The 22,649-nt window shown below is 43.6% G+C and overlaps 1 protein-coding gene and 1 long non-coding RNA gene across 3 annotated transcripts; one reads left to right on the top strand and one right to left on the bottom strand.

Moving 5' to 3' along the window:
- Positions 1-7,135: 7,135 nt before the first annotated feature.
- On the bottom strand, positions 7,136-12,595 carry BAMBI (BMP and activin membrane bound inhibitor). 2 transcript variants are annotated; one of them, XM_034760175.1, is made up of 3 exons: positions 12,133-12,595; positions 8,414-8,689; positions 7,136-7,937 (listed from the first exon to the last, which is right to left on the bottom strand). In XM_034760175.1, the coding sequence occupies exons 1-3, from the start codon at positions 12,206-12,208 to the stop codon at positions 7,519-7,521; spliced, it is 771 nt and encodes a 256-aa protein (XP_034616066.1). In that variant the 5' UTR covers positions 12,209-12,595; the 3' UTR covers positions 7,136-7,518. The 2 variants fall into 2 exon arrangements, with proteins under 2 accessions (XP_034616066.1, XP_034616065.1); XM_034760174.1 differs by having other exon boundaries at positions 8,402-8,689; positions 12,133-12,594.
- Positions 12,596-12,771: 176 nt separating this feature from the next.
- On the top strand, positions 12,772-18,761 carry LOC117872097. The gene is made up of 3 exons (XR_004644407.1): positions 12,772-13,050; positions 14,650-14,711; positions 16,076-18,761. It is a non-coding gene; the product is annotated as an uncharacterized LOC117872097 (long non-coding RNA).
- Positions 18,762-22,649: the final 3,888 nt, after the last annotated feature.

The following is a 22,649-nucleotide window of genomic DNA, read 5'->3' on the forward strand; positions in this document are numbered from 1 at the left end:
TTTAATTTTTGGATGTTAAATAGATTTGACCAGGGAAAATCCTAAAACTGGTCCTATAGTCAACCTGCCTTTTACCAGTGGAAGTTTTCACTCCTAGCTAACATCAGTGGCAGTTGGTTTCACAGAATTAACGCACAAACATTGTCTAATGCCCTTGCCCCAATATTGCAAACACTCTAGTATGTTTTTAACTTGACTCACACACAAATAGTCCCTCGGGCCCTGATCCAGTAAAGCCAATAAGCTGGTGCTTAATATTAAGTGCAAGAATAGTTCCATTGACTTCAATTACAAAACTTTACTCTTGTGTGAGAGTAAAGTTACGCACATGCTTAAACATCTGTGGGGTCAGGGGCAGGGTGGATTAAGCCACAGAAACAGCATATAACACCCTGCTTGTGACATCGACTTCAGTTAATAAAAATCCGAGGGACCCCGCTGAAACTAATTCATTGTTGATAGCCATGAAAAATGAGTTAATAAATCTTCTGCCACTGATGAAAGAGGAGGACTTCACAGCCAGCACTAAACAAATTGAGCATTTCAAAGCAACCTTTTCAATACAAGCCCCTATTTGCATACAAGCCACCCCACCACCCATTGTTAAACAAGATGGCTGAGCCTACTTAGCTTCATTGTTTATCCCTTGCTGCTGTCACAAGCAGGTTCCATGAAGAGATTTACTGCACAAATATTTTCCTTCCAAGTGACAGGAAGGGAATTTACTTCTGCAATCTGCAGGCTGTTAAGGTGAAACAATCCCCAAAACTAACACTAAGAGACTAACAAACACTATGACCACATTAGTTATCCAAACGGTGATTACAACTCTAATGGTGCCAGGGGGAATCCCTACTCTTCCTCAATGATATAAGCTGGATGTGCCTTAATGAAGCAGCTTTTAAATGCTTTGATTGCTTTAGTTTTAAAAATGGAAGAGTAGTTTTGAAAAAGAGAGGCATCCATTCCCCGTCCTGTTTATTTGAAAACCATCCCAGAAAGCGGTTTAATCTAATATGTGTGATTCAGGCTATTACTAAAGACCATATTCATTTAAAATACAGTTTGGAGTCAGTATTTTTGAAATGTAATTGACGGACAAGTGGAAATAATTATTCAATCTTACTATCTTATATCAGATTGCATGAAGTCCTGTTGTCTTTACAGCAGAAAATAGTAGCCCACTGAGAGACAAAATTATTTTAACTTTGCTGGGTTTTGAGGTTTTATAAATCCCAAACTTAAATTCATCCCTGATCTTATTCAAATAAAAGGCACTATCAAGATTGTTTACTTCTTTCTTACCTGTAGGCAGGAAAGAGTAAGCTATAAGCTATTAATTGTTTCTCTTTCCCTTTGAATTTAGTGGAGAGGGCTGCCTAAAAATTGATGGCATAATATGACCCACTGTAATCTGAGTTGGACATTGTAAACTGTGGTGTAAGAATCATACAGAAAAAAGAGAAAGGGGTGGTGGGGGGGTTGTTTTGTTTTTTAGATGGCAATTTGGAACCAGTGTTGATGAGGGCCTAAATTTACAAAAGCAACTAGTGATTTTGAATGGTAGCTGTGTTAATCTGTATCAGCAAAAAGAATGAGGAGTACTTGTGGCACCTCAGAGACTAAGAACTCCTCGTTCTTTTTTAGTGATTTTGAGTGCCCAATCTGGAACGCCATTAAGGAGCGTAGATTTCTGAGGATGGGTGTTCAGCATTTTCTGAAAATCATGCCCCTGTAAGAGCACTCAAATTGGGCACCGAAAATAATAGCTTTTGAAAAATCAGCCGAAGTGTAGTTGAAGAATGAAACATCTTCTCAAGGTTGGCTGGACAATGCAACCATTGCAATGCTTCATTAATTTGTAGGCAGTATGGCTCCCACTCTTGCTTCCTTTACTTAAGGTTTGCTTTACTTTAGGATTCACCCACTGGGATTATAAAGGCTGCAGACAAAGGTCAGAGGTGAAACAAAGAAAAGAACATTGTTTGTTTATTTTGAGAGAGCCTGAATTCATATTACTGGAGACATCAGACTGCCCAGTAAGATAACCTTACTGTGGTCCCACCTTTTGTCAACTTTGTTATTTTATGGAAATATAATAAAGCGATTGATCCAAAATACCAGTTCACTGGCTAAATCCTAAACCCAAGGTGCAAATAGCATCACTTCTACACTGGGAGCAGACACTGGAACAAAAACCACATACCTCCAGGGGAATTGGGAAATCATCTTTAAAAATGTAATAATGATAGATCTGCTTGCTTAGACAAATTTTTGTGCTTTTCTTTCTGTCTTTTATTACTAAGGTTTTGTTATTGGGTTTTTGTTGTTTTTGTTTTTTAACAGATCTTCGTTACTCAGGAGATTATCTTTTTTCCCCTCCCTTAGGCCAGAGGGTCAAATTTTGCCTTTATTTAAATGTTGTGGAACACTCTGGGCAGAATTGGACTTTGATCTTCCTAGCTGACACATATAACTTGGCATTACATTTTACTTACATGTTCCCTGTTATCTTAACAGCTACAGCAACTGCAAAGGAAGATGGAGATGCATCTGTTACCAAGTAATCAAAGTACTGCACGCACCTTCCCCTTGCCTGTGTTCGTGCACATGCAGTCTGGGACACCATCTATTTCTATAGAGTTTCTCTGGATTTGTCAAAAACTCGATTCCCAAAGACCTGGGTCATGACAAAGAAAGAGATACCCTCCTGGAACGGCACTGGGACCCAGAGTCTGACCTCAGTTACACTAGTATTAATCTGGGGTAAATCTATTGACTTTAGTGGCTTTACTCCAACTACACTGGAGAAAGTAGGAGCAGAGTCAGACCCCAGAGACCCACCCAGAGCTGGCTCAGCCAGCCTCAGCACTTTGCTACTAGAAGTGGCGGGTTCCTTTCAAGCTCTCTGCTCAGCCTGTAATCACCCAATATTGAAACCAGATTTACAGGCTCTTTAGAAGAGAGGTCTGTGATTTCCAAACCAGACACAGTTGGTATTTCTGAAAAAGGTCAAACCCCCTCTGGAGTGAAGGGTTTTTAATAGAATCAGTTCAGCAGGAGCTAAGAAGACATATACAAACCTGACTGCTCCGGAGGCTGAGACTGGCAGAGGCGTGTGAAAAGCTACAACCATTATTCTTTCGAGGAAGAAAGCAGGGAGAGAGGGAAGCACATTTACATCTCAAACATTTGATTTCATTTATTCCACTTTGAGGGACTTTGCAGTTGGAATAAAGGGGGAGGGGGCAGTTAATGCACTCCAGAGCTTAAAGTGGTCTCCGAGAAAAAGGTGCCCTGCAATGAAAATTTAACCTTCGTAGCAAAACGTTAAAGCCCAGGCAGCTTAAAAATATCTCCTTACCAGCAACCACCCTGCCCCAAAGAGCTTATAATCTAATCAGGTAGGGAAATGTATCAGGGCCAAAAAAGGGAGCGCTCTGAGTTAGGGTGGTCTCTTGTTCTGTGTTTGTACAGGACCTAGCATGACTGAACACCTAAGCATTTTGGTAATACAAATCAGGCTGTTGGAAAACATTTCATTTGTATTTTGGAGATGTGCAGGTACAATAAGATGCCTATTTGCGATAAATAACACGAGCCTCAGTTAGCAAACACTGAAAACAGGCCCATCATGTTGTCAGATTATGATGGGAGGCTCAATTCTCTTCACCCAATTTTAAGTCTCAGACTCTTTCTGCAGAGGCAGTTTTTGTAAATTCATCACCACCAACACAGCTCCAACAGGGTAGCAAAGGTGGGAGCACGAGTATGGACCAGCCCCATGGCTCTCCACCTTTCCAGACTACTGTACCCCTTTCAAAAGTCTGATTTGTCTTGTGTACCCCTAAGTTTCCCCTCACTTAAAACCTTACAAAATCAGACAAAAATCCAAGTGTCTCAGTACACTGTTACTGAACAATTGCTGACTCATTTTTACCATATCATTATAAATCAACAGGAATATATTTACATTTCAGTGTATACTAGATAGAGCAGTATAAACAAGTCATTGTCTGTATGAAATTTTAGTTTGTACTGACTTTGCAAGTGCTTTTTATGTATCATATTGTAAAACTAAGCAAATATCTAGAAGAGTTGATGTACCCCTTAGAAGACCTCTGAGTACCCCCAGGGGTACATACACCCCTGCTGAGGGACCACTGGACTAGCCAGACGGGATTGGAAGCATGATATGGGCACAACTCTGGCAGCCACCTGAGTTGTCCATCTGTCCTAGGAGGCCTAGCATTGTTATCCCTGGTGTAGCTTCTCCAACAGGAGAGAAGACTTTAGGATTTTTCTGTGTGTTTCACTTGTGACATTTAGAGTCTCACTCAATGTTCCAAAATCTGTTATTCCAGATCTCACAGTGGGGGGCAGTCTTGCACCTGTTTAGCCCAGGTAGTTTACACAGTGAGTACAGGAGAATATATAGGACTTGATTCCTCATTTTGTCAGCTAAGACTGCTTGTTCCTGGTTTCTTCAGATCTTTGTTTCCCTTAAGTTTTCAGTGAACACCTCTTGTGGAAATATTGGACCAGGCCAATCACTAGTGTAGCACTGCTAATTAGTATCAGAGGAGAGCAGAGCTAATTTGACTTCAGAGTATGGGTTTACCTAACCAGAGCTAATGTATGTGGCAAAAAAGACACTTGTGTTTCACTGTGAATAGATTGAGTAGGGAAGGCAGGGGGTATGTTGTAGCCTTGACACTTGTGGACTGTGCCAGTGACCAAACCCAAGTTAAATTACATGACCAGGACTGAGTCTTCGAACAGCTTAGGAATACAGGAGCACAGCCCTATCAGCGGCTGACCGGAGAACTGAAAGAGAGCTGCTTGTGCATTGTAGAAGACATATCTACAATGCAGCTGGGAGCATGCTCCCAGCTGGGCTAGACAGACAAGCATAAGCTCAAATAGCAGCACAGCTGGGGGCAGCTCAGGCAGCTGTACTCAGGTGTGGAGCCCAAGCTAACTACATACTCAGACCTCTAGTCCAAGCTCCCACACATGCCAGCCCCCCTGCACTGCTATTTTCAGTGCAATCAGAGCTAGCCTGTCCTACCTGAGCCAGGAAGCATGCTCCTAGCTTGTAGATCTACCCCCAGTGAGCCTGGGGGGGCTGCAAATTGCTCAAAGTGACTGCAGGGCAAGGTAAGCACTCCTGTTCCTCTCAGAGCTGTGAAAGCAGCATCTCCATTGCAAGGGGGAAATAGTAGAGCATCCCAGCCTCATTTGCCTACAAATGGCAGGTATAAGTAGGTCCTTAGGTATTCAAAGCAGCAACAACAAATGATTCCTATCATAAGATGCTTGAAGTGACTATGCAAAGTGCTGAGAAAGAAAGGAAACCTAGGCAAGGTTTAAATACCAGTCCCTGAACCTGATTTAATTCCACATCTGTCAGTGACTTGGACTAGATTTATGCTGACTGAATTAGGTACCACTTCTATGCCTATTTCAGTTCAATAGTGGTTCCCCTATACATAAAAATACACCAGTCATCCCCAGCTACAGAATACATTTGCTTGAACAGTGATCAACCCTAGACAAGCATTTAATACAAAATTTAATTAAAGCAATACAAGACCCAAGAATATTTTTGAAGATTAGGTGGAAGGGAAGACATAGCCAGATCCTTACCTCAGCTATACCTACCGTCATATGGACTCCAGTGACAAAAAGTGTAACTAAGGGCAAAACACAGACCGGGTAGGACTACACTGCAATTAAAAACCCATGGCTGGCCCATACCAGCTGACTTGGGCTCAGGCTGGAGGAAGGGTTCTAGGACTGTACCAGGTGGGAGGGTCCCACAACATCTCTACCACTATTAAACAGCCCCTTAAACATATCTCCTAAGGACTCTACTGAGTCCACTGTAAAGTTAGCATGGGCTGGAGGACTATACACACAGTAAAGAACTCTAGGCATTCTGAGTCTACGTTCAGCTACGCCACTGACTCACTGTTTTGACCTTGGGCAAGTCGTTTCATGTCTCTTCTTCACTTTCCCAATCTGTACAAAGGGGGATAATACTTACCTACTTCAAAAGGGTTATGAGGATTAGTCAATCTAATAGTGATTTGATCATGTAAAGTGCTAGGTAAGCACTATACTTTAGCCAGCTTTTTCCAGGTAGTTCAGTTCATATTGGTCATTACTTACAGAGATCCCATTTATGAGAGCACTATTCTGGGTTTTGTTTTGCCCAAGATCACAGTACCTGCTTTTCCAGAAAATCCACTTTAATTACAGCAAACGGTAGAACAATAAATATTCTAGGGCCTCAATTGCTCCAGGGTCTTTAACAACTAACCCCTGAATCTATTAAGTGATATTAAATAAGGCCAATTAATGTTTTTGAGGAGGAACAATAACCAAATGCACAAATATAGAATGGGAAGAAAGCTGTCTAGGCAAAAATACCAGCGAAGGAGCTGGGGCTTATCATGAATACATTTTTGATTCTCCAGTTTAGCACACAAAAGATGAGGCAGATGTTATGTTTGGATGTTTTAATAGGAGCATCACATTTAGAAAGATCAATGTGGCTTTTCTACTCCACTCTGCTTGTCAATGAACTGAAATCACATAGGACATATAGGGTAACACTAAATTAAATGGAGCTGGTTCTGAGGAGAAATTTAAGTGATTTTATGGAAGTTAAGAATTGTAAAGACAGGTTGAGAGGACTGGCCATACTGAGCCAAGACAAGATTTACTGTGTAGTTAGATGAATACAAAATATATTTATGTAAATTAAATACAATAAATAAAGAGAAAAAGGGACAGTTAGTCAAGAACAGAACAAAGTAATCAGCCTTAGCTGCAACAGGGAAAACGAAGGGTGGGGGGGCAGGGAACACCCTTTGAACAGTTAGGCAATAGAATAAACTGAAAAGGGAAAATATGGACTCACCACTATTTGAGATATTCAGAGATAGAGTGGACATCCTCTTTCAGGAATAACAAAAAGTCACTTCTGCCACTCTGCAGGAAGATGGACTTTACAGGAGAACACATTTCAAGATTTAGTGCAATTCTATTCTGAATGCCAATGTCACCTAACAATAGTTTTCTAAAAAAGAAAACAATTGTCTTCTACAAAAAAAAAATCACAAGGAAGTTTCAGACAAAATATATATATATTTAAAGATTCTTTACAATAAGTCAGGAAACACAGGAGCTTTCATACAGTTTATTATTTAGCTCAATTCTCAGCTCCCTACAGCTCAGATAACCCTGGTGACAGTGTGTACAACTTCTAATTTTTGCTTTCATAACTTTAAAGCAAACAATACATTGAGTGTATTTTACTCTGTGCAAATAAGACAACTTTTGGAATCCTTCAGAGGAAATATCCAAGATTCTGTTTGCAGAGGTCCTTTGTTTCTCAAAAGATGCTTAATGAAAGTTTGCTTAAGATAAAGTGCTCCTGTCCAGCAGAACCCAAAGGCCTTTGAGAATTTTCCCAGTAAGTTTAGCTCAGATTTAAAAAAAAAAAGTTGGTCATACAAATTCCAGCTTTCCATGCCCACTGTACATTCCCCAGTGGACTAATGAAAGTATTTTATCATTGCTGAGGTCGGTCTGTCTCATTTTATCACAGCTCATGCAGCAGTTCTCATGACCAGTTACTGGCACCATGCATTCCAAGTCTAACTTTGCCACCTGTCCTTTCTTTGAATGATGTCCATGAAAACTGTAGTGCAAACGGGAGAGCATTTGCTGTCGTTGATCTTGCAGTCTTTTGTTTTCACTCCTGAGCATCCGCAAAGCTAGCATGATAAGCAGCACTAAGATCAACCCACCAGCTATGGGAACAGCAATTACAGCTGCTCTGAACCACAGTTCTTTTGAAGAGGTCAACTCCTGAACCTTAGTGATGAGATTTCTGCTGTTGTCATGCTGGTATCTGCTCCCCTGTCCTGCAAAAAGTTAAACAAAGATGCCAAGATTATTTCAGTCTCAGCTAAACAATTGTTTCAAATTTAACAATTCCTTAAACCACACATATTAAAAGCTGCTGCTGATTTAAACTTCACACTGGAAAGTATCTACAAATAGTATCTCTACAGATTGATCTGAACCATTTCTAAAACAAGTTAAGATAATATATTTTTATTGCATTGGCAGTTGATCTAATGTGAATGAGTACCACTGTATAATTGCCTCTTAGAAAGAGAGCAGGCAGGACATGCAGACATCTAATGCTAATGCAGACATAAAAGCTACTCAGCTTTTAGAGATACATCTCTGCATCCCACCACATGCTTCTCCCTCTGGTATCTCTAATTACATTAACAACAAAATCAATAGCAGACATACAAGGTCTTGGCTGTCACAAGCCTATAGATCAGAGAAGACATTTAGTTGAAACTGCTTTCTCTACCTGAGGTCTCACCCTTGGGAGGAGAGAGAACATCATGCAGTCCTCTATAATTGCACATATCTTCATGACAGCATTCCAATGTGGGCATGGTGGTGCCGGAGTGGTTTTGTGCCTGTTTAGCTTGGCAGATGTCAGCTGTGTTTGCAATAGAGTCCAAGCAGCCATGAGTAAGTGGGGAATTCGTGTTCTGAGGGTCAAGCAATCTGGAGAAGCAGGCATTAAGCTCAGATTTGCACATATAGCCAGTTGCAACACAGTGCGCAGCATCACAGTAGCATCTAATTTCACCTAAAAAAAAGTATTTTATTCCTAGTTAGTACAGAAACTCACTTGCTATCTCACAAACTAAAACTCAATAGTACAAACTTTTGGTCATTGTAGATTGTAAACCCTGCAGATCAGGGCTTGTCTGTTTTCAGTCTTTGTATAGTGCCTACCACCCTGGGACCCTAACCCCAATGGGGGCCTTTGGGCACTGGCATACCACCATTATTTACTACTACTACTACTACTACTACTACATACTTGATTAAAGCAGGAGTAACTGAAATGTCACACTTCAAACTTCTCATTAAGACTAGGGTTTTTTGGATCATACTGCTAGATAAGACATACATAACCACATCTGAATACCAGCTAGGTATTTTTACTACTTACTAAAAATCAGCATTCTACATGTGATCAAACCCATCCTTATCTAAGAAGGCAGAACCTCCCTCCCCCCAAAAAAGCTACAGTTTGAAACAGTGGTGCTGCAGTGTTTTAGAATTTAAATCATTACTGCTGATAGTTGATCATTCTAAGATTTTTTTTTTAATTCTGTCACATATTTAAATTTAATTGGAATGGCAGAACTGTTTGCCATCTCTCAAGGCTATACCAAGGTTTAAGAGCTTTAACTAACACCTTATAAAGCTATCAGCTAGAACCATTAGAATCTAGAAATTCCAAGTCAGGAAGATTTTTACTATGTGAAATTGGGCAGCTATTTGTGATCTCTTCAGAAAAGGAACTTTTTCTATTAAGAGCTTTTCATGCAACAGGGCTTTTTAAAGTCAGTTTTATAAAACAGGAACAGTGCAGTTTACAATTAGTGGTTTGTTTGCCAAAGTCAATTTCTTTCAACCCAAATGGAAAGTCGTAAGAAGGGGTGCATTACTGCAAAGCTGAAACCTCCTCCCCATAACCCCTAGTTTTTTGCAGGCAATCCAACATGTGGTCAAAAAAAGGGGAAGCGTTTAGACTGAAAATCTTCTACCAGTTGTATAAAAACAATCTCAGGAAACCTCAAAAATTTCTGAAGGGAAGCGATAAAAGTTCTTAATAAAACACTTCATTTTGTGCTCTCCAAACCACCATTATGACTATACACATCTTGTACTGTAGGGAAAATGTATTCTTTCTAGGCAAGTCATAACTCAAACCTATTTCAATATATCATCAGTTCAGAGAATTAGAGGAAGGCAGATTCTGGAGCAGTCATTACAAGTGGGGGATTTACTTAAACAGACTTCCAATTCAGTTAGTTGGTGTACTTCCTACCACAGAGGCAGTAAGTGAGCCTTTAAAAGTGAGCTGAACTATCAGACTTCTTGCATTAGAAACATACCCTGAAAATAAACCTGTGTATAACTGCCTTTCAACTATCTCCTCCCCACTTCTTACACTTATATGACCGGGAAAGGACTCAGTCAAATTAACTTCCAGGCTTCAGCCCATCTAGGCTCAGCTCTCCTGGTAATGCTGCTGCAGAGGCTCTGGGCCCTGAAGTCCCTGCTGCTCTTTAATAACTCTGCTTAATAGAAGCCAAATGACAGAGCGTCTCTCTCCCCAGTCTGCATTAGCTCCCTTGGGCCTTTAGGCCAAGGAGCCCAACTTTCCTTGGTTTCATAAAAGTCACCCAATAAATTGGTGAACAGCTTTTCTCTGCTTTCTTACCTACGATCACTAAGCTTGCTACTTTTTTACCCTGCAAAAAAAGTGTCCATGAGCACTACTATTCAGTTAGAACAAGCTAATAAAAAAAAAAAATACAAAACAAAGTTGACTGTCCTTTCGCTACTCTAAACTCAGCATGGGGAGGAAAATGAAACAATAAGCATACTTCTATTTTAACTGTTTATATGACCCTGTTTAAAAGTCTACGTTTTACTGATCTAAGACAGTCTTATAAACAAAATCTGACAGGCTAGTCATCAGGTTATTACAACTCCATTTTAATTAAAGCCACATTTTTGGTAGAACAGAATGGACTTTGTATTACTGTATTAAAACTGTATTTCTGTCAATTCATAAAGTTTCTTCCTGTGCAATGCAAAAGGCCAGAAAGGGTAGTTGGTATTTTGAAACTGAACAATGCCCTTCTGTTCCCTCCTCTTTCTTGTTACTGTATATAGCTATTAAAGAAAAATGTCTGCTTTTAGTCAAGATGGCTACAGGAGAGACTGCAGGCTTCTCTTAAAGCTTTTGAAGTCAGCAGCAGCCAGAAGTCTACGATCCCCTAATTATATCATTATCAGGCACATAGTTTCAGTATCTGTGACTTCACATCACTCAGTCACTCCCTGTTCTGCCTGCCTTTGATGGGGCCAGAAGGCTTCTCTCTGCATGCTGCAAGGGCTGTTATTTAGGGTTAATTACACCCTTACTTCCAAAATAAATAAATATGGTAGCACATCATCACTGTGGTAGTTTATCCTTTAACCTCCTCTGTGAATCTTGGCAATTATAGGGAGCGAAAAAGGTGACCTTTTCCCCTTAAAGAGACCAACTAAGCAGTCACTGAACTGTATGGAGACAGTGTTAATTTACTCTAAGTGTGTTTAAACGCCATACCTATTTACAGGAATGTAGCATTTGCAACAGGAAGTTAAACACATCTCTAATCCACTACTAGTTTTAAAAGGATTAGAGAAGAGGGTGTGGGGTCGGAATTCGTTCCCTCTGATGTACTTTCCTTGGTTTTTTTTTTTTTTAATTATTTATTATTATAAACACTTGAGGGAGGCGAGACTATCCGCCCTACAGTAAAACCACGCCAGGGCTCCAAACGGGGCAGTGTTTCTCTAAGATGGCCCGGCTCCATGGCTGGAAGCGTTCAGAAGTTCATTAAAGGCAGACTAACAAAAACATTTTGACAACCGCTTGCCCTTAAGGTCTGACTTACATCAATGAACCGGGGCAAGGCTCTAGGTGGGGGGAGACAGGGAGAGGGGAAGGGAAAAAAAAAAAAAAAAAAAAAAAAAAGAACCAAGCGCTGCTACTTTCAAGAAGAGGCGAGCTTGTCCTAGCCTGCGAGGCTCAGCAGAGAGGAAAGATTACACCCTAACAAAGGCTTGGCAAGGGGCTTCAAAGTCAGCTCGGAGCCCTCTGCATGGAGCTCCCAGCGCAGCCTGGCAGGGGAAACCTCCAAGGAGGGAGTGCGGGGCTCGGGGAGGAGAGCTGCCCTGCGGGAGGCTGCGCCATCTGGCACTGGGGGTTCAGAGCTACCCCCGCAGCACCACACTCTGGGGCCCCCTAGCCCATGGCACGCCCGCACTTGGCAGCCCCCGCAACTCAACCACCCCCACGAGCCCCTGCTATTTTCACTCCGCCCTGCACCCCGGGCTATTGCCACCCCAATAGTCCCCCCGCACCCCAGTGACACCGCGCACAGCTCTAACCACTCCCCGCACCCCCTTGCCTCCACTCGCTCGCTCCCCACTAACCCCAGCGCAGCCCGGTCCCCTCACCTCTGGTCAGCAGGATGGCCATGGCGCACAGCTCCAGTTGCAGCCAGATGAAGCTGTAGCTGGAATGGCGATCCATTTAACCGCCCCGCCTGGACCCTCCCCGGCCGGCCGCTCGAGCTTCCCTCCAGGGCTCGCTTAAGCTCGCGGCGCCGCACTCGAGTGCCCGGAGCGGGCAACGTACAGACTCCAGCTCCCCGCGGCTGCCTGCGCCCCGCTCCCCGCCAGCCTCGGGAGGCGGCACCGCACAGCTCCCCCGGCGGAGCAGCCCAGCTGATCACAGGCTGCGGGGACCGCTCTCCAGCCACAGCTGCCGCCACATGTGGGAGCAGGGACAGCCCGCAGCTCTGCCCGGCCAGGGCGTCCCCGCCTCCTGCAAGCGAGACACGTACAGGGCCAAGCTCGACGCTCCGGCAGCCACCGACTGCGGCTCTGACACAGGCAAGCACCGAGCGAGCCCAACGCTGTAAATAGCGCGGCGCCGACCTAGCCTGCCCCGACGCCCGCCCCTCGCTCCTCCCACCATGCCCCCAGCACCGCTCTCATAGGTTCCGCTCCTCTGCCACTCACAGCAGCCTGGAGCCTGCGGTCGCCCCGCCCCCCCGCCGCTTGCCAATGGGCCCGGGGGGGATCCGCAATTCATGCCCAGGGCAGCGAGGGGCGGGGCGGAGGCAGAGCGCCCGGGTGTCCCGGCAGGACAGACGCGTCTCCGCGGAACACGACGCTCCCCCATCCCCGCGTTCACACCAGCCTTGCAGCAAGGCTTGGGGCGCTCCCCCGCAGTGTTTCCAATCCAACACTTTAAAGTCACGCCCGCCCCACCTTGGTGCTCAGGGCCCCGATCAGCCAACTCGTAAGAACCAAACTGCCTGGGGACACTTGCCCAAACCAAGCCCTGCCTCGCCCGAGGAGGAATGTGCCGTGAGTACAGAGCCGTTCACGGGGGGAAGATCATTACAGGAAACGCCAATACGGGATGGCTGCAGGGAGCCAGAAGCGATCGGCAGAGTCAGGGCTGTGCATAACAGATCCAGCAAACCAGCCCTCCGGGGTTGGACAGGAGCGTATCGTTTTCATCTGTTATGTATTTATTTTTTCTTGATCAATACAGCCCCGGCAGACAGACGGTTGGCTACAAGGAGTCGGGCTGCTTGTTGGGCTAGATGTAGTGGGAGTAGTCGGCAAAAGACACTTAGCGAAAATTAGCAAATCCAAAAGCACCAGGCGCCAGTGAGACGACACAGACAGAGACTGACACTCAATTATCCTCCAAACAATCCCAGACAAACACACAGGCTCGGCCTGATCAATATCAGCCCCGAAGTGATCTCCTTAGTGAGATGCTAATTCATTTATTAGTACATTGGTGGGTGCGCCTTTGCTATTCGGGATTCCCACACACCCCTGGAAAAGTTTGAAATGTTATAGAATCAGACTCTATACAGTAGATAGATCTACTGGGAGACTTTAACTGTAGGTATTGATTTACACATTTAATACTGTAAATATTTTATGCACTAATAATACTTCCGTCACAGTGATATAGGCGCCACATTTAATGTTTAGGTGCCATATGCCAACGTGGTACTATGGATCTTTTGAATAGAACACAGTAAACTCGGGAGAAATCACCCAGCTAATTTGCATGCGTGATTAAGGGGTGTGCAGGAGCTAAGACAGAGGGGGATTGTTCAGGAGCACAGAGAAGAGAACCTTGAACAGAAACATTGTGAAAATTGAAAAAGTTAATTAAATAGACATTGCCTTACATTTCATTCCACTAGTTCCAAAAAGAGGGACCTCCCAGAACTGTACCGTAGGTAATTCAGATGATTACAAGTATTACAGTATATTTATGATCCGCTAGCATTAGTTGCATCTCTCTAGGATGTTCGTTTTAGAACTCAAACATTGTTCGTTTTAAATTCCAGTGTTTCCAACAAGATGGTCTAAAGATGAAGGAGGGGAGTTTTCAGGCAAAATCAAGGACAGATAAGGAGAGGGATGCATAGCATGTTTAGTGTAAAGAGGATAAGGGTAGTCAGGGCTGGCAGGGTGGTACAGTGGAGCGGGTTCAGAGCTGGGACCCAAGAAACCTTTCCATTGCTGGCTTTGCCACTGACCTGCTGCTTTAGTTGGGCAGGTCACTTCACCTCCCTATGCCTCTGAAGGCAGGTGGGGCTCCTCTACAATGGCAGAAGTAGAAGGAAAACTCCAGTTTCAAACCAAAACCGCCAAGTCTGGACAGCAGTGTTTGTAAAAAGTTGTGCCAGTCACGCTTGCTATTCAGACACTACCATGGACTACCCTCTTTGCTTTATAAACAGAAAGCCATATTAAATGAATAATTAACAAATCTGTTTGCTTAATGGCAAAATGCAAAATTAAAACCAAATGGTTTAAACTCCAGTTTCTGTGTTGAATGCCCATGCTAACCAGGCTGCAGAGGAGAATTCAGCACTGAAATAATTTTAACTCCCCTTTTAACAAACTCCTTTCCTCCTCTGGCACTTCCTCTAGAATGCATAAATTCGGTGACAATGTGGATACCAGAAATGTCATTGCATCAAGCTTTTTAAAAGGTTAGTGAGAAACCTATGTTTGTGCTTCATGTCCCTCACAGCTAAGAAACAAATCTTATTTCCATTTAAGTCAGAATTGTGCAACTGACAGGTATTAGGAAGAAACTTTCCCCGGAGACCTGTTATTTCATAATTGTCCACTGAGATTTCTTGCACCTTTCTCTGAAGTGTCTAGTGTTGGCCACTGTCCGATAGGATGCTGGTCTAGGTGGACTACTATTCTGATCTGATATGCAGTATTGCTGTAGCCATGTTGGTCTCAGGATAGTAGAGAGATGAAGTGAAGTAGGGTGACCAGACAGCAAATGTAAAAAAAATGACGGGAGTGGGGGGAAATAGGAGCCTATATAAGAAAAGGACCCAAAAATCGGGCCTGTCCCTATAAAATCAGGACATCTGATCACCCTAAGGTGAAGTAACACCTTTTCTTGGACCAGCTTCTGTTGGTGGGAGAGACAAGCTTCTGAGCTTACAGAGAGCTCAGGTCCCAAAGAAGAGCTCTTTGAAAGCTCAAAAGCTTGTCTCTCTCACCAACAAAAGTTGGTCCAATAAAATATTACCTCATCCACCTTGTCTCCCTGATCTGGTATGACAGTTGCCATGTTTCATGTGATTTCAATAAGAGCAGCAGCAGGCTCTGGCTAGTGCAGTCAGCAAATATAGCTGCAATTAACTCGGTTTTCCTTTTAATTTTGCCAGCTACATTTTTACACAGATGCTGGAAAAGGAAGTTATAATAAGAAATTATCTTCAACCATGAGGTGTCAGCTTTTCTGTAAAGAAATACTATAGCATACATTGAGTTTGGATAGTTTTCCTTCACACATAGTTCTGAAGGCTGCCTCGCTGTTGAAATATCTTTACTAACTTTATTTGCTATTGTCATTACATTTTATAACCCCTGATTTCTACAGTATTTGCACACTGCCTGTTTTGTTCCCCATTTATTGGCAAACTGTTCTAAATATTTGGTTTTACAGCTCATGCAAATATGCTGGATGATACATGAATAATAAGCTAATGGCAAAAATTACTTCTGACCTCTAAATTTGAAATGATCTGTAAGTCCTTAAATATGTTTTAAATTCAGGATATAATACCATGTGCAACAGAGTCAGTCCTCCCCTGAAAGAGAAAGGGGGAAATATGAAATAGACTGAGCTCACTCAAATTTACTTTAGCAGGAGGGGACAAACTGAATCTAGAACTAATTAGTGTTGATGCTATCAAGCATTATAATGGTTTTATTGAAACTCTCTTGTGATTTACATATGTGTAATGTGTTATACCACAACCTTTACAGTTTTGCAGCACATATTTGAGATGTACCACAAAGTAATTTTCTAATGTTTGTTTCTGTTTAGAAATTACAACACACCAAGGTTCACGATGCCACATCACCCACTAATGGAATTACAACTGAAGCAATGTGCCACTGGTGCCTTTTATTTGCACACATAGGAAAATCTCAATTTGCCAAAGTAATTTATAATCTTCTAGCTCAGCATTTCCTCTATGTTCTTAGAACTGATGACAAGTGTATTTAGCAGGCTTCGCTGTCGTGTGTGGCACGTATGCTCTGGAGTTGGTAGTTGGTTTGTGTTCATTAAGTTGCATTGTTGCGTTAAAGTAATATGAGAGACTATTTCTGAATATTACAAATGTTCTGTCAAACTGAACATGTATAGACTCTAATATCTTGTCTAGAGGGCAATGTGTTTGAAATCAATTTTAAGAGGCAAAATTTCCTCAACAGCTGTCATGTTTGAGTTGTGATCTAACATTTACTATAAAACATTTCAACTTCTGTTTTCAAGCTATACAGATGTTTGAAGTGCCACAGCTGGGAGGGACTTGCAGGGTGCAAGTACTACTCACCAATCTTTGCTCCCTTGAAACCTGTGGAGTTCATTCTCCAGGGGATCCACTCTGGTTTGAGCCATGGAGGGATGTGTCAGGAGGCACGGCGTTTGATTTACTCATGACTACCACATTTCCTCCTCCTCTCTGATTACTAGCACAAGCATTCTGCATAGGAAACTGTGCAGGGTTTGTGTGGGGTCCCATGACGGACCATACACAAACAAAATAATTCAGCCTTTCTAGTTTGCTTCTCTTTTAGAGGCAAAAGCAAACAGGGACAGACTTGGCCCATAAAAGGGACAGGAGACAGGCCCAGCACAAAGCAAAATAATGATATGTTCTGCAACAAGAAGGAATGTGGGATAATAACTACAAGGAACCAGCAAGCAAAGCACCCGAGGCCTGAGGCAGCATGAGGAGGTGTCTGTAACAATCATGAGAGAGCAGCCCGGAGCCTTAACTTGTAATGACTATGTAGCCCACATATCAAAAGGCTCTCCCACAAACACACACAACTACAAATACAATGAAGCCCTTTGAAATGAATACTGAATAAAGGAATAACATGGTTTCAAAATAAACCTCCAGTGCACCTCAAGGTAAAATATAATAGAAATCTGACCTGATAAGCGTCTCTGCCTGTCAAAGGAATACATTCCATCTGGACCAACTCAAGACGATATGCAGAGACATTCACACAGCAATTGTAAATACAGGGATACCAATCAAAGGAACAGGCCTGTTCAGAAACGTGTCACAAATCATATGAACTGTGTTTGGGTTTTTTATATTTTTTTGTAGGATGATAACTTCAGCTCCAAGTTTCAGTGAGGGGTATTTTAAAACAGCCATCATATAAAGCAATGATCAGTTCAAAATAAGCCCCTAGAACGTTTGAATAACTTACAATTTTGAAGCCCCTTGACAGACCCAAAGATTCTCCTCGTACACATGGTAGCCCAGCTCAGGCCCTGCTTTCGCTTACCTTTGTCCTCAGATTCAGAAGAAGACCCAGTATCTTCCATCAGGGGCATCTGGACAACTCAGTCTAAGGTGGGATCTCACTTTCATCTGGGGGGGGGGGTCTCCCAAGTGACCATATCCCATACTCTTGTGTTGTACAAACAGCCCGCCGTTGGCCTTTTAATTTTAACAATCTCATTGCTTTCAAATCTAGTGCCATCTGGCGTTTACATCCCAGAGACCACTGCCCTCTTATGAAATTCCATCCCACAATTTGTACATGTATTATTCCAATCCTTTTTGGTAGACCTGCTTCCTGTGAGACCTGATAGGCATTGGAAGGTGATGGAGGTGATAAGGAAATCTGGAACCACCTGACCAAAGAGAAAAACAAAGCAAATGAATAAAGACAAAGGACAGGCATTGTATTTTTTTTTTTACTTGACAGTGTTTCCAGATTACGTCTCTTATTCCAGGAGAAACTGCCCTTCCTTCCTTTTCTACATTTGGAACTGAAAGACCTCAAGAAAGTTGAGCTTCTTTAATATCCTCCCTTCTGCCTTTCATTATAAAACAGTTGCAGTGCTACTACCTATCTTTGCCGCTCCCTAGCAAGTATTTGCCACCAGAACCTATAAGCAGCCTTGAAACCTGACTAAATAAAGCTACAATGACATTTCAGTCTGCAGGTGCCCCTTGTTTATTTTGGGTTTAAACTAGCATCTCCTGAAAAGTGCTTCCCAGTTGGAAGTTACTCCCTCATCCAGCAGCTTTTGACATTACAATACCCTCCTGGTCATTTTTTAAACTTACTGAGTATTGGCAATTTTCCACTGTTAGCCCAAATAATTGGACTTAACCTTTCAGTCTAACTTTATGAAATAGTGATTGTGTCTACACAGTATTGTGTATTTGTTTGAGATGAAAAATAAAGCATATTCAAAGTGACAAAATAAATTGATAGTTGCAATTTACGATAAACCTGCTAACATTCATCATCTGTCTTTTCATTATTATTGTGGCACTGCCTCAGAGTAAGTTGCATTCCTACTTACGCAAATACAATATTTCCTTATTTATCTGCCTGTACCACAGCTGCATTTGCCTGTATTGCAACATAAGACATTCATTTCATCAACAGAGAATGATTACTATTGTATTTGGCTGATTAAAATTAGCATAAGAAAGCAAACAGTAAACAAACTGTACCCTTTCCTTTCTCTGCCCTGAAATGATTTCTTGGGCTGGAAATCTCATCTGTGCTGGATGCAGAAAGTAAAGAAAAACACTTGAGAAATGCTTAAAGAGTCACCGGTGCAGCATTTATTGGATTACTACCTCTGATAACTGCTTTGGGCAATTTTTCGCTTTTGTAACATATTACACAGAACCAGGAGGCCACTACCTGCAACTTCTGTCACAACAGGAAAAGACAGCCTGGCCCAGCTGCCAAAGCAGAGATGATCACATCACTTATTCTCCAAAGTTCTCCCTTCCCATTAAAGAAACTCTAGTCCATGCCCTTATCAGGTCTCACCTTAACTATTGCAACTTTCTACTTTCTGCCACCTCCAGTCAGTCCATACAACACTGCAACCAAAGTCACTTCCCATGTTTGCTGTTCTGATCCTGCTACCACCACCCTTTCCATCCCTGCTAACTCCTTTTTCAGTCAAGGCTCTGCACAAAGTTGCCCACTCCTATATCTCAGCCCTTGTTTCCTAGCACACCTCCCTCCCAAAAATGCCATCTGCTCTTAACTTCTCCCACCTCACCAAATCCTTTGTCTCCCCCTAATGGTAATTCTATGCCATCACAATGCTTGGAACACTTCTGTACACAAAGCTATATCACTCTACTCCAGGCCTAGGCTAAAAATCTCACTTTCGTCCACTTATAACTAAAATGACCATAAACGATTATAACAATACACTAAAATTATAGTTAAAAGAATCAAAACACCTTCAAACCCTGGAACCAATGAGAAGGCTGCACAAAATAAACAATCCAAATCACACGACTTGATGTCATGTCTTCCCTTTCTTTTCTCCTGCATATGGTCTAAGGCCTGACCCTGCAAAGCTCTATTCATATGATGTCAGTGGGGCTAATCACATGAGCAAGGATATGGTCCTTACGTTGTAAGCTCTTCAGATCAATGTCTGTCAATCCTTATGAATTACCCTCATCAGAGACTCTTATTGCTGTTATAGGCAGAATAGTCAGGGCCCCCGTTCTCAATCCGGCCTACCTATGCTCAGGAGCTGGCAATAGGTGACTCTCCGCCACCTTTGTGGTTTCCCACTTCTGGGTCTCACCAAGGGTTAGTTAAGCCAAGTAGCCATTCCAGTAGCCATTCCAGCCACATCTCCTTTCTCCCAGCCTCATCTCTTATGCCAGGGGTCAGCAACCTCTGGCACGCGGCTCGCCAGGGTCAGCACCCTGGCGGGCTGGGCTAGTTTGTTTACCTGCTGCATCCGCAGGTTCGGCCAATCGCGGCTCCCACTGCCCGCGGTTCACCGCTCCAGGCCAATGGGGGCAGTGGGAAGGGCGGCCAGCACATCCCTCGGCCCACGCCGCTTCCCGCAGCCCCCATTGGTCTGAAGTGATCGGCCGAACCTGCGGACGCAGCAGGTAAACAAACCGGCCCGACCTGCATGGGGCTTTCCCTGGTGAGCCACGTGCCAGAGGTTGCCGACCCCTGTCTTATGCCAACGAGCTGCAAGGAGTGGCAGTGTAGGGCTGCAGTTCTGGCTCCAGGCCAACCCTATGACTCAAGCAGTGCCAAGGGGCCAATGATAATTGTGCCCTAGCTCATTTTTTAAGGGTGACTGAGTTTCATGTGGTGCACACTAGAGAATGTGTGTCTGATCCTGCAAGGTGCTGAGGACCCACTTTCCAGAGCACCACCTGTCCTGCTCCGTACCTCACAGGATCAGGCCCTTCATGGCCTCTATATTTGCCATCTAGATGGCATCAATCACCTCTCCTCATTTCCATTCCACTTAAACTGAAGTCATGAATTATCCCAATAGGGGGTTGCGGAGACTCTTTAAAGATTCCAGAAAATGAATAATTTGCCTGACGTGCTCATCAGTGTACATTTTCCATTTCAAACTAAAAACCCAACTAACACCACGTGTGCCTCCTTCCTATCAACAGCTTTGCTTATGTCCTCCTAGAGGAATCACTGCTGGGAGCTGGGCCAGGGAGATGGATAGAGGGAAGCCTGACTGAGGCCGGAAAAAGAGGCAGCCTGAGAGATTCCCTGAGGGGGAAATGTAAAACACTGGAGAGAGGCAACAATTATTGTAATTGGAGGTAATGAGGCTGAGGCGCCAGCTCCTGGTCTTCTTAGCATCACTCAATACGGAGCAAGAGAGACACACACAGGAGACTCCTAGCCCAGCCCCAATTCTCCCTACTGCAACCCAGCCCTACTCACTGTGTTCCCTGCCTGCAACCTACATCCAACTCTTCCCTTTACAGTGCCTGCAGCTGAGCCCCAGATCCTGATTACAGGCTTCCTGGCTGCAGCTCCCCATCCAGCTGCAGCACGGTCACGTTAATTCATTGGCATTGATTTTGCTGTGGGTTGTGGTCACCAAAGAATCCAAAGTGAAAGGGGATGGGGATCCAATTTAGACCCAGTTCTTTATAGGGCTGCAGAATTCTTTCTAGTGCTAGGGTCTACACTGGGGGAGCGGGGGGCATCGATTTAAGATACGCAAATTCAGCTACGCGAATAGCGTAGCTTAATTCGACGTATCCGAGCCGACTTACCCCGCTGTGAGGACGGCAGCAAATCGACCGCCGTGGCTCCCCCGTCGACGGCGCTTACTCCTACCTGCGCTGGTGGAATATGCGCGTCGATTCGGGGATCAATTGTCACGTCCCGATGAGACACGATAATTCGATCCCCAAGAGATCGATTTCTACCCGCCAATCCAGGGGCGCAGTGAAGACAAGCCCTGAATCGCTTTAGGTAGTTGTATGTCTCCCATCACCATAGTATGGGAGCACCTCCCAATCTATACTGTATCTTTCCTCCCAGCCCCCCCCCCGAGGTAGATATTATGATCAGCCCCATTTTACAGATGAAGAACTGAGGCACAGAGTGTCTTGCCCAAGGTCACGCAGCAACCCTGTGGCAGTGCAGAGAATGGAACCCCAGTCTCCAAAGGCCCAGGCTAATCCCCTGACCAGTGCACCATGCTTCCTCTCTGCACCTTTGGGGTCACAGAACCTACCCCTTCTGCGTGCCTCCCCCAACCTTGTTCCCCCACTATTTATTTGGGGCTTGGGAGAGGCTGTCAATTGATATATAGCAGGAGCAGAGGCCTAGGAAAATGGATTTCACTGGCCTGGGAATTTATTTTGTGACACCAAATGCATCAGTATCTGCATCATTAGCTTATCAATGAAATTGCAGTTCAGGTAATAGTGCTGAGATCACAGCGGGTCTTACTCCAGTCTCAAGAGAAGAAGTATTTGTATTTCCATTCTCAATGATTCTTTATGATGCACAGAGAAGCCCTCAAAGTTTTGTTTTAACAGAGGAATTTTTCTACTTGGTTTTTTTTTTTTTTACATTATATCTGGGAGGGGGGGGTGTTTCTGCCCTCCCACCAATTTTATGCCGACACACCTTCTTTGATATCAGTGCAGTTACTCCTCATTGATTCCAACAGGAGAAGTTTCTAGGTCTCAACTTTCCTTTTGTACAGGACTCTTAGTAGGAGTGTAGAACTAGGGGGAAATGGAATCACAGTAGCCTGAAACCTGAAAGGCTGCTGTCATTTAATTCTCACTTGAGAGAAGGGTAATTAATCAGACTATAACTTTGTTTTGTTAAATCACACTTAACTCAAACTCCTGACAAACAGCCGGGAGAACAGCTGTCTATGAAAGTTTATCAATTGCCTGGTCTACACCTGAAAATTCACACCCTTGAGAGACATAGGACGTGGCTACACTTGCAAGTTAGAGCGCATTAAAGGTGTCCACACTGGCAAGGCACTTAGAGCGCCTGGACTCTGGAGCGTTCCTGGTAATACACCTCCACGAGAAGCATAAAGCTCGCTGCGCCTCGGCTGAAATGCCCGGGCATCA

This window comes from Trachemys scripta, chromosome 2 (genome assembly GCF_013100865.1).
Source record: "Trachemys scripta elegans isolate TJP31775 chromosome 2, CAS_Tse_1.0, whole genome shotgun sequence".
Lineage (NCBI taxonomy): Eukaryota > Metazoa > Chordata > Testudines > Emydidae > Trachemys > Trachemys scripta.

Bases quoted from the DNA above. Each gene is read 5' to 3' on its own strand.
- BAMBI (XM_034760174.1), bottom strand. From the start codon at position 12,208: ATGGATCGCCATTCCAGCTACAGCTTCATCTGGCTGCAACTGGAGCTG. The intron at 8,690-12,132 runs GTGAGGGGACCG...ACTTTTTTTTAG, and splicing joins GGCCATCCTGCTGACCAGAG to GTGAAATTAGATGCTACTGT. The intron at 7,938-8,401 runs GTAGAGAAAGCA...AACTTTTTGCAG, and splicing joins TCCCAAGGGTGAGACCTCAG to GACAGGGGAGCAGATACCAG.